The 12,129-nt window shown below is 41.1% G+C and overlaps 1 protein-coding gene across 1 annotated transcript in view; it reads left to right on the top strand.

Annotated features, from left to right (window-relative positions):
• LOC129554722 (doublecortin domain-containing protein 1) overlaps window positions 1–12,129 on the top strand; it is a 94,409-nt gene that overhangs the window by 41,904 nt on the left and 40,376 nt on the right. Inside the window, exons 11-13 of the mRNA XM_055423783.2 lie at window positions 4,208–4,393; window positions 6,438–6,644; window positions 7,923–8,124. Coding sequence (XP_055279758.2) covers window positions 4,208–4,393; window positions 6,438–6,644; window positions 7,923–8,124 — 595 coding nt within the window. The remainder of the gene's footprint in view (window positions 1–4,207; window positions 4,394–6,437; window positions 6,645–7,922; window positions 8,125–12,129) is intronic.

Here is a 12,129-nt window from a genome sequence, read left to right as displayed (position 1 = left end):
CCCAAAACCTGAAATCAGAAGTCACAGTTTTATGTTTCAGCTCTGCCACATACTACTTGGGTATCCTTGAATTAAAAATCCCTCTCTGAGTTTTTGTTTTCTCATCTGTAAATTGAGAATGATACTATTAACTCTGGCTGTCCGTTCCGTTCCGTTCAGTCGCTCAGTCGTGTCCGACTCTTTGCGACCCCATGGACTGTAGCCTACCAGGCTTCTCCGTCCATGGGATTTTCCAGGCAAGAATACTGGAGTGGGTTACCACTTCCTTCTCCAGGGGATCTTCCCGACCCAGGGATCGAACCCGGGTCTCCCGCATTGGAGGCAGACGCTTTAACCTCTGAGCCACCAGGGAAGCCCAACTCTGGCTGTACTTAACTTTTAACCTTGTGACATGCTTAGTCACTTAGTCATGTCCAGCTCTTTGCAACCCCATGGACTGTAGCCCAGTTCCTCTGTCCATGGGGATTCTCCATGCAAGAACACTGGAGTGGGTTGCCATGCCCTCCTCCAGGGGATCTTCCCAAACCAGGGATTGAACACAGGTCTCCTGCATTCTAGGCAGATTCTTTACAATTTGAGCCACCAGGAAAGTCCTAGCCTTGTGAGGAACAAAGCAAATTAGAGAGTGCACTTTAAAATATTCATACATATTTCAAAGTAGAGAGACTAATTCAATGACTTCTCATGTACCTATCATCCAAATTCAACTATTATCAATGTTTTGCAATGTTTACAAATCCTAGACATGATATCATTTCACCTAATACTTGATCCTGCACCTATAAAAATTTGAATATTTTCTTACAATTATAATCATTATGCCATTGTCACATCTAACAAAATTAACGATAACTTTTTTGGCCTCCAGGGCTTCCCTGATGGCTCAGATGGTAAAGAATCCATCTTCAATGTGGGAGACTTGGGTTAGATCCCTGGGTTGGGAAGATCCCCTGGAGAAGGGAAAGGCTACCCACTCCAGTATTCTGGCCTGGAGAATTCCATGGACAGAGGAGCCTGGCAGGCTAAGTCCATGGGGTTGCAAAGAGTCAGACATGACTGAACAACTTTCACTTTCACTTTCTAAAAGTTTTTTGACCTCTTAATGCCCTGTTAATAATGAAATTTCCCAGTTTCTCCTAAACATTCTTCTTATGGTTAGCTGGAGTCAGGATTCAAAGAAAATCCCTATGTGCTACTGGTTGCAGAATCCATCCTATAGAAGACCTCTTCTTGTTTAGATTTGTCTATTCACTTCCTGTGGCATCCTTTAACCTGTTTCTCTGGCTCCCATAACTCCTATAAAAGAGATTTAACACTGCAGTTTAATTATATTTATATTCAGCTCTTTTTTGGCCATGAATCTTCATAGGTTTTACTGTGTGTTTCATGTTTATCACTTATGCAGGCACATGGTGTGGATTTTCCATTTTTAATGGTAATGGTTATCCATGGGTTCAAGTGATTACAACCTAATCTCACATTAAAAAACAATTCCCAATGACTTTTCATTTAGTGTTGCCTTTCTGTGATCATTGCCTAAATCAATAATTTCATTAAAAGTTTCAAAAGGGTCAATTTTGTTTAATTCTATTACTTTTCCCAACATATATCAGCTGAATTTTTCATGTAAGGAAGAACTTTACCTCTTCAACTAGGTATTTGACTGCCTAGAGTTATGGTTTGTAAAGTTAACTCATTGGAAAAGACTCTGATGCTGGAAGGGATTGGGGGCGGGAGGAGAAGGGGACGACAGAGGATGAGATGGCTGGATGGCATCACCGACGCGATGGACGTGAGTTTGAGTGAACTCCAGGAGTTGGTGATAGACAGGGAGGCCTGGCGTGCTGCGGTTCATGGGATCGCAAAGAGTCGGACACGACTGAGCGACTGAACTGAACTGAACTGAAAGGATGATAGGACAAATATTTGTTCTGTATGACTTACCTATTAGAATAGTATAGCAAATCACCTAAAATGTTAGTGGCTTAGCCATTTTATACTCTGAGTTGACAGTTTGGGCCGGGTTTACCTGAGGAGTTCTGCTGGCCCTTGTGCACTGTCAGTGATTTGACTGTAGCTCTTTGGTCGCATACCAGTAGTTTGGCGGTTCTAGGGTATCTGAATGGTCAAATTACACGACTGGTGTTTGACAGGCTGTCAGCTGGGGGGCCTTGGTTCTCCTCAATGCTTCTTTTGTTCCCCAATCAGGAATTAAACCTGGGCCCTCGACAGTGAGAGTGCAGTGTCCTAACCACTGGACTGCCAGGGAATTCCCTCCTCAAGACTTCTTAAGTAGGCTCACTCAAGTGAGCTCACATTATGGTCTCAGGCTTCCAAATGGAGCCGAAAGAAAACAAGCTCCAGTGTGCAAGCACTTCTTATGCATCTGCCTGCATCACATTTGCTAATGCTACATTACTCAAAGCAAGTCATGTGACCTTGCCCAGATTCAAAGAAAAGAGGAAAGAAGAAAGAAGCTATTTCTTGATTGGAGGAGCAGCAAAATGACATTTCAAAAGGACATACAAACAAGAATAGGATAGTTATATTATGGACATCTTTGCAAATAATCTCCTGTACTTTCTAAGGCTGATTTCAGAGTTGTAAATAGGCGCATTTTCTTCCAGTGGACTCCAATAAGTAGTGGTTTTGTTTTTATTTGTTTGTTGCCTTTTTAAAAAATTATTTATATTTTTAACATCATTATGAACTCATGAGATTTTACATATTCAAACATATTTGAAGTTTTTCAGTTATCATTTTATTGTGCCCCCAAATTGCCCCACTTTGAGCCAGTGGAATGTCATGGTGGCTCCTGTGTCTTTTTTGACATAATACCTTTTTTGAGATGGCTTCTTTTTTTCTGGGTACTACAAGAAATCCTTGCTTGTCTAGGATACAGTAAGTCCCCTACATACGAGTGAGTTCTGTTTCAAGAGTACATTCATAAGCCCAATTTGTTTATAAGTCGAACAAAGGCTAGGTACCCAGCTAACACAATCAGCTATATATTATTATACTGTAACAGATTTATAATACTTTTTACACAAATAATACATGAAAAACAAACACAAAAAATAAAGGAAACATTTTTAATCTTAAGTTCAGTAGCTTGAAAAGTACAGTAGTACAGTACAACAGCTGGCACACAGGGACATGTTCATACCTTTCAAAGTTTGCAGCTTGAAGGTTCATGTGTAGAGGACTTGCTATATATCCTGTCCCAAATGTGGAATGGGCCATTCCTCCAAGAAACTCTGATTCTGAATACAGGTTATACTCATCGATCTTGAATTGTCATCGCCTCCAGGCTTTTTCAATCAACAGTGTTTGGAAATAATGTAGTTTTTAAAAATATAATAATTAGGGAGTGAAATAATGAGCTCGTGTTGTGATTTCAGATTTAGCATTTGGGGATTATAACAGTGCTCTATTTGTATGGCAAAAGTATTCTACAAAATGCTATCATAATTTCAGTTCAGTTCAGTTCAGTTCAGTTGCTCAGTCGTGTCTGACTCTTTGCGACACCATGAACCACCGCATGCCAGGCCTCCCTGTCTATCACCAACTCCCAGAGTTCACTCAAACTCATGTCCATCGAGTCGGTGATGCCATCCAGCCATCTCATTCTCTGTCATCCCCGTCTCCTCCTGCCCCCAATCCCTCCCAGCATCAGAGTCTTTTCCAGTGAGTCAACTCGTCGCATGAGGTGGCCAAAGTATTGCAGTTTCAGCTTTAGCATCAGTCCTTCCAATGAACACCCAGGATTGATCTCCTTTAGAATGGACTGGTTGGATCTCCTTGCAGTCCAAGGGACTCTCAAGAGTCCAACACCACAGTTCAAAAGCATCAATTCTTCGGCGATCAGCTTTCTTCACAGTCCGACTCTCACATCCATACATGACCACGGGAAAAACCATAGCCTTGACTAGGTGGACCTTTGTTGGCAAAGTAATGTCTCTGCTGTTTAATATGCTATCTAGGTTGGTCATAACTTTCCTTCCAAGGAGTAAGTGTCTTTTAATTTCATGGCTGCAATCAGCATTGCAGTGATTTTGGAGCCCAAAAAAATAAAGTCTGACACTGTTTCCACTGTTTCCCCATCTATTTCCCATGAAGTGATGGGACCAGATGCCATGATCTTTGTTTTCTGAATGTTATCATAATTTAGATCCATCCAAATCAAAGCATCTTTATCCTTTTCCAGGGATACTATTACCTCTCACCCAGTGGAAAGCAGAAAACGATGCTCTGTTTGGCATGTGGACAATCCGTGAGAGCAGAGAAGGGACTGAAACAGTTGCTTCCAGGGCTCCCATTCCTCTGTGCCTCGGCCTCCAAAACCCAGAAGCCCTTCTCACGTGGGCCTTTCAAGGTCATTGATGTGACCAAGGTGTGTAATGATCCGAGCTCTGCTAATACATGTGTGGCACGAGTCTGGAAACTTTGATGCATTCATTATTTGCCTTGCACTCAAGTTCATCTCCACTCATCCAATTCGTCTTTTACTGATGCACCTTTACCATTCTACCTGCATTGATTTCCTTTTCCCTGTTGTAACTTAAAATACATTGTCTGTTAATAGTTCGATACACACTTTGAAGTTAATTGGGCACTTCTGAGGCTTTAATCATCTCCTGACACCTTGCACTACTTTCTGTGTTGCTTTTAGATAAGAAAGTAACTGCAAATCTTTACTTAGTGGAGCAGCTTTTTGCCTCCATCCATGGGGTAAACTCCTTTTATACTATTATAGAACACTTCAGGGCTCATCTGATGTGTTGTTATTAATGGTTCTTCAGGTTGGATGCCTGAATTCATGCATTCATGTCAAATACTAATTGTATCATGGAGAAAAAAGTCTCTACTGCTTTTCCGTTTTCTTAATTTAAAGTGGCACCATTCAATTGGGAGATTGGGGTTGATATATATACACCACTATGTATAAAATAGATAAATAGTGAAAACCTACTGTATAGCACAGGGAACTCTACTCAGTGCTCTATGGTGTCCAAAATAAGAAGGAAATACAAAAAAGAGGGAATATATGTATATGTATGGCTGATTCACTTTGTTGTATGGCAGAAAGTAACACCGCACTGTAAACTAACAAGTAAAATTTTTTACAAAAAACTCGAAGGCAAAGCCTCAGAACATGATACTAAAAGTGACAATTTGGCATTAATAAACATTTTTTTAAAAGAGTTAAAAAAAAAAATGCCTCCCTTGTCAAGACCTATCCCTCTGAAGTACTTATGAATGTGAGTTCTTTTCTAGTTCTTTCCTTTCTTCTTCATTCTGGAACCTTGTTTAAAATCTATATTTTCACAGTATTTTCAAAACCTCACTAGTTTACAACAACATTATACAGTCCTTAATCAAAATAATTCCTGTAGTAGCTTTTTTATGTGTATTTCATTCTGGTCTCCATACCAGTTTTCCAGGTATGCTTTCTTCTCTTTCAATGCCTTCAATCTTGGTTGTTTTTTTTTTTTATTCTTTTTAGCTAATTAAAATAAAATGATACATCAAAAAAGTTTTAAATGACACCTTTTAAGAAATCCTTTCTTTCAAGTTTAGAAGCAAGAAGAACTAAAGAGAAACTTACATACCTATATAAAAAGGAGCAATTCTTAACGGGTAGGAACCTTCCACCTGGTCTGCTCTTCAGGCTGACCCAACTTGTTCCCAGATCGCTGTCCTCTCTGCCCTAAACCTGACACACAGTTATATTAGACACCAACTGAAACCTCAGTAACTCTGAAGGAGAAGGGGAGTCAGTCCTCTGGGAAATCTTGCAGGCGTTTGGCTTTGCTGGGGTGATAATGGGGTGATGGAAAGGAGGTGGCGGGGTGGGGGGGTGAGCTGATTGAAAAGAATCCCCAGTGTTCCACCATCTCAGACACAGCTTTTCCCTCAGGCCAGCTTCTTGACTAAGGATGAATAGGGAAAGGTGAAGTGTGGTGTTCACCACCCTTATTGCCACGTGGTTAAGGCTACGTTCATTCCCCTCCCCATACATCAATATCTGCCACCCTAGGATGACATCATCCTAAAGTTAAAGATTCAGAGAATACCTTTAGTCCTACTGTCCATTGCTTCAACCCCAGGCTCTCTCTGGACCTGGCATCCTTCTTCCTCACCTCATGTCCAGGGAAGGCAAAGTAGAAAACAGGAGAAGGCCAGAAACACAAACTAGAGTCCCAAAGTCACCTAGAGACTCAGTGACAGGGCTGGGAGGAGAACCAAGAAGCTTGGACCTAATGTCCTTCCCACTACAGCATCAAATACCTGTAGCATATGAAGTGAGCATTTCAAAATTTAGATGCCACACACATGTACAAACACAAATTAAAAGGCTGAAGTGTAACAAAATAAAACTAAAAAGGAAAAATGTTGGGAGTCAATCTATGTTGTTTTTCTTTTAAAAAAATCAGACTGATTTATCTTCTCACGAGGCTTCAGCCAACACTCTGAGTTATTATGAAGAGCGTCTATTATCTTTACGGATGAAGACCTGCACGCAAGTTGTGTCTGACTGTGGCATGGCCGTTACGAACCAGAAGGCAGTGAAAATAATTGCATACAAAAATGGAGACGGATATCGAAATGGGAAGTTAATTGTGGCTAGAACATTCCCCATGGTAAGTGGCTATCACTTAAATGTTTCTTGCATCCTTAGAGGCAATGATAATGGTGATTCTTCTGACAAGAAAAAAAAAGCAGCGGGATTGAGTGACAAATATCCCAGGCCAGTTTTACCCATTTAAGCTGATGAGATCAAGATCTTTGTTTGCTTAAAGATGTTCTTTTTGATTGTATTTCTTTGGATGTAGACTTAGAAACATGAGAAAACAGAATACAGTTTTCAGATTGGCTCCAGAGCAAAGAAGGGTGAAAAAAACAAGGGGAAGGCAAAGCTACCAGATTTCCTTCACTCTTGTGACAGACAGAAAGCCTTTTCTTCCTTCCTTCCCTTTCCCACTTCAAGTTGTACGTCATCTGAATATTCTGCGATCCCACCTCATTTATCGTCTGGAGAAGCTGAGCACTTGCTTGGTGACAAGGTTGTTTTCATATTGAAGAAGCAGGAGGTGTGCTAGGAGGGAATATGTGGCTTCTGTCTTAGAGGCTGTTCCCCACGGTCCTGGGAAGGAAGGAGCATTCCTGAGGTCCAAACCCAGCTTTGTCCTTCAGTTGCTTGGTAATGGTCTTATGTCTGAAGGTTCTGGCCAATACCTTTACCAATGTATTTTATATGCAATGTTAAATATGATGGGGAGTTACCCTGGAGACTTCTTTGCAAGTATTCACACACACACACACACACACACTCACCCCTTTGATTGAGTCTAAAGAGATTTTTAAAATTAAATTATTGGTCAGTGGTCTAGGCAAAGGGCAAAAGTTACCAGCTCCAAAATCCATCGTGGGACCCTGGCTTTTGTGGTCTTGGGCAAAAATGTTAACCTTTCAGCTCAATTTCCCATCTGCCAAATGGAAGTAATAATGTGTCAGTTTCTTGGTTTGAAAGTCAAGGACTCATTTATTTTAAAGCAGCTCATTTGAAGTGTTGGAATAATTTTATTGACTATAAAGCAACATGGTTGAAAGCCGATTTCTAGGTTAACATTTCTTAGGAAATAAATACTTCTGATGATAAAATGTATTAACACACATCAGCTGCTGGATTCAGTTTTTGGAGCTAAGAATTTTCACAGCTGGACTGGACTAATTTGTGAGATTACATAGGACAATCTAATATAAAAAATCATCTCTAATCAAAGATCAAGTTGGTAGTTATTGCTTTCTATTTTCTCAAATTAAAGAATTTTCTCAGAATTCTAAAATAACACACTCTGCCTGATTATCCCCAGTTCTACCACTATTTCCTCTCAGTTCCTTATAGTCTGTGTTTTTAGCTGCTTACAGAATGTACAGAACAACTTGGTCTGGCCAGAGCAGCCTCCAAAATATACACCAAAGATGGAACCACAATAAGTTCCTTGCACAATTTGGTTTTATGGGCTCTGGATGAATCTTTTATTCAGAGAGATTCTGAGGAACCAAAGGAAGAGGCAGACCCTGTTGGAACCGAAGAGACACCTGTTAAAAGTATGAAAGGTTGGTTACATGCTATAGGATTTAGCTGATTCTACTTATGTTTGGTCATATGAAAGTTATACATACTTCTTTCATTAAGTCACTCCTTTGAGAATTAAAAAAAAAATCACATGAAGCTACTTTTCTATGAAATTCTCATATCATTTTTACCTTGCAGAATACTAAGAAAAAAATTTTTAATGCAAATTTGGTTTCAGAACCAAGACAATAAACAAATTGTCTGGTGTTTATAAAATGTTTGACAGTTTGGCTACTTTGTGCAACATGAGCAGGTTCTGTTTTTCTTTTTTTAATTTTATATATATTTTTAAATTTATTTTTATTCGGAGGATAATTGCTTTACAGTGTCATATTGGTTTCTGCCATACAACAACGTGAATCTGCCATAAGTGGTTCAGTTCTTAAATTCAGAATCAAAACCAACTGAACACCACTTAAGAAAGTCAGATTAGATTAGAGCAGATCTCTTCCCATGATTAGAAGATAGTGTTCTCTCTGTACCTGCTGTCCTCTGACTCCTCTCGCCTGCCCCTGCCCATCTCCACTGCTCCTATAAACTCCCAGAAGCACCAGCAAGTGTACCCCTACTGCAGCTCCTAGAACATTGTGTTATACTCAACTGTTTACGTCTTTGTGCATCTCGTTAGACTGTGTACAACTTGAAGGAGAGCCTGGGTCCCCAGCAACAAGTGCTAAGTAAAAAGAGTCTTGCTAGCAGTGATTCTGGAGAAGGAAATGGCAACCCACTCCAGTGTTCTTGCCTGGAGAATACCAGGGACGGGGGACCCTGGTGGGCCTCTGTCTATGGGGTCACACAGAGTCGGACACGACTGAAGTGACACAGCAGCAGCAGCAGTGATTCAGCAGTTATCATCCATTGTAGTATTGAGAGGCATGGCTTCAAGGTTAAGAATGTGGGTTTTGGACCTGAACTGTCAAGGTTCAGCTCCTACCTATCACTTGCTAGCTGAATGATCGTGGGTACTCTCTGTCCCTCAGTCCTCTCATTTGTAAAATGAGAACACTAATAGCCTTGTAGAGTTCCAGAAAAACATCTGTTTCTGCTTAATTGACTATGCCAAAGCCTTTGACTGTGTGGATCACAATAAACTGTGGAAAATTCTGAAAGAGATGGGAATGCCAGACCACCTGACCTGCCTCTTGAGAAACCTGTATGCAGGTCAGGAAGCAACAGTTAGAACTGGCCATGGAACAACAGACTGGTTCCAAATAGGAAAAGGAGTACGTCAAGGCTGTATATTGTCACCTTGCTTATTTAACTTATATGCAGAGTACATCATGAGGAACGCTGGGCTGGAAGAAGCATAAGCTGGAATCAAGATTGCTGGGAGAAATATCAATAACCTCAGATATGCAGATGACACCACCCTTATGGCAAAAAGTGAAGAGGAACTCAAAAGCCTCTTGATGAAAGTGAAAGAGGAGAGTGAAAAGGTTGGCTTGAGGCTCAACATTCAGAAAACAAAGATCATGGCATCTGGTTCAATCACTTCATGGGAAATAGATGGGTACACAGTGGAAGCAGTGTCAGACTTTATTTTTTTGGGCTCCAAACTCACTGTGGATGCTGATTGCAGCCATGAAATTAGAAGACGCTTACTCCTTGGAAGGAAAGTTATGACCAACCTAGATAGCATATTAAACAGCAGAGACATTACTTTGCCAACAAAGGTCCACCTAGTCAAGGCTATGGTTTTTCCCGTGGTCATGTATGGATGTGAGAGTCGGACTGTGAAGAAAGCTGATCGCCGAAGAATTGATGCTTTTGAACTGTGGTGTTGGACTCTTGAGAGTCCCTTGGACTGCAAGGAGATCCAACCAGTCCATTCTAAAGGAGATCAATCCTGGGTGTTCATTGGAAGGACTGATGCTAAAGCTGAAACTGCAATACTTTGGCCACCTCATGCGACGAGTTGACTCACTGGAAAAGACTCTGATGCTGGGAAGGATTGGGGGCGGGAGGAGACGGGGACGACAGAGAATGAGATGGCTGGATGGCATCACCGACTCGATGGACATGAGTTTGCGTGAACTCTGGGAGTTGGTGATGGACAGGGAGGCCTGGCGTGCTGTGGTTTATGGTGTCGCAAAGAGTCGGACACAACTGAGCGACTGAACTGAACTGAATTGAATAGCCACGTGGATATATATATATATATATATACTCATTCAGTGCTCATAAATATGAATGTATATTCCTAAGAGTATATATGAATATGAACACATATACATATGAATATATATCACTTAGATCAATGCTTGGCTGATGCTCTACCAATTTAATGATGTTAGTTATCATTATTGTGTGTGGGATTAAGTAGGGAAAACCCACTCTCCTGCCTATGTGTCTCTTCTTTATTCTCATACTACTATCACATTCATAGTGCTTCTGACACCAGAAATGTGGAATTTTGTCCCACACCAACCAACTGTGAAGCACTAGCAGCGTGTCCTACAGTTTAACTCAATTCTGACACTACCTACCTGGAGATAAGGTCAGATCCCTCAGGTTAAGGGTGCAGCCTCACAACACTGCTCCCTGCTCACCGGTTTCAGATGTCCAGACCTGTGCTTCTGACTGAATGACAATAAATTGGAAGTTCCTGTGACCCCCTCCTTGGGTTCACTTAATTTGCTAGAGCAGCTCACAGAATTCAAGAAAACCATTTACTTACTGTTTACCCATTTATTATCAAAGGATATGATAAAGGATACAGATAAAAAATGCAGATGAAACAGAGGCATAGGGTAAGGAAGATTCCATGTTCTCTCTGACACTCTGCTCGCCAAGCACCTCCATATGCTCACCAAACCAGAAGCTCTCTGAACACTATACTTTGAGAATTTTCATGGAGACTTCAGAGAGGAACTAAAGTGGAACTAGTGATGAGTCATGTAGGCATGATTCATCATTAACTCCATTTCCTGTCTCTCTCTGAAGAACAGGGAGTAGAGTTGAAAATTTCAAGTTTGTAAGCATGGCTTAGACTTTCTGGTGACCAGCCCCCATCTGGAGTCCACCAGGAATCATCTCATTAGAACCAAAGACACTGCTGCTGCTGCTAAGTCGCTTCAGTTGTGTCCGACTCTGTGCGACCCCAGAGACGGCAGCCCACCAGGCTCCCCCGTCCCTGGGATTCTCCAGGCAAGAACACTGGAGTGCGTTGCCATTTCCTTCTCCAAAGACACTGCTAGCACCCAGGAAATGCCAAAGAAGTTTGGAGTTCTGTGTCAGTAATTAGAACAAAAGCTGACACTGGTGCTCTTTACCACTTAGGAAATTGCAAGAATTTGGGGAGTTCAGTGCCAGGAACTGGGGACAGAGACCAATATTTTTTTTCTAGTGATTTTATAATAGTATTATTTGTTTTGTTTTCTAATGCGTTTTAAAGAAATAATTATGTGAACATTTAATGCCTAGCTGATCACTAAAGCATATAGTTCTGCCTTTATTTGGCACATGGAACTTCTGATCTCCAGGTTCTGGAAGATTTACAATTTCGAACATTCTTCTTCTTTCAAATTCTTATTTAAAACCTGGTTGGCAGTAATGTGATTTTGAGCAGCTCTATGGAAAGGGTATGACCATCCCTTCCCCTCATATTCTAAAGGTTATCCTTGAATCATGCAGGTGCACTAGATTAGATGCCGTCCCCTTTACTGAATCATAACTTGGCGCTATGCCATCAGTTTGCATTGAGGAAGTTAAACAGACATCAATCAAAAACTCAGTATCAGGCTTACTATTAATATAAAGGTGATGGTTAAGGACACTGGCTCTGGAGGTAGATGGCCTGGATTCTAATTCTGATTCTGCCCCCACCTGGCTATGTAATGAAGTCTCAATTATTGTGCAGAAGAGAAATGAACCTACCTCAGAGTACCATTTTGAGAATTGCATGAGATAATGTAGGTATGCTGCTGCTGCGAAGTCACTTCAGTCGTATCCGACTCTGTGTGACCCCATAGACGGAAGCCCACCAG

The sequence above is a fragment of the Moschus berezovskii genome, chromosome 14 (assembly GCF_049115385.1).
Source record: "Moschus berezovskii isolate FMDL1 chromosome 14, NW_MosBer_1.0, whole genome shotgun sequence".
In the NCBI taxonomy this organism is placed as follows: domain Eukaryota; kingdom Metazoa; phylum Chordata; class Mammalia; order Artiodactyla; family Moschidae; genus Moschus; species Moschus berezovskii.
This window is presented reverse-complemented; position numbering and strand designations above follow the sequence as displayed.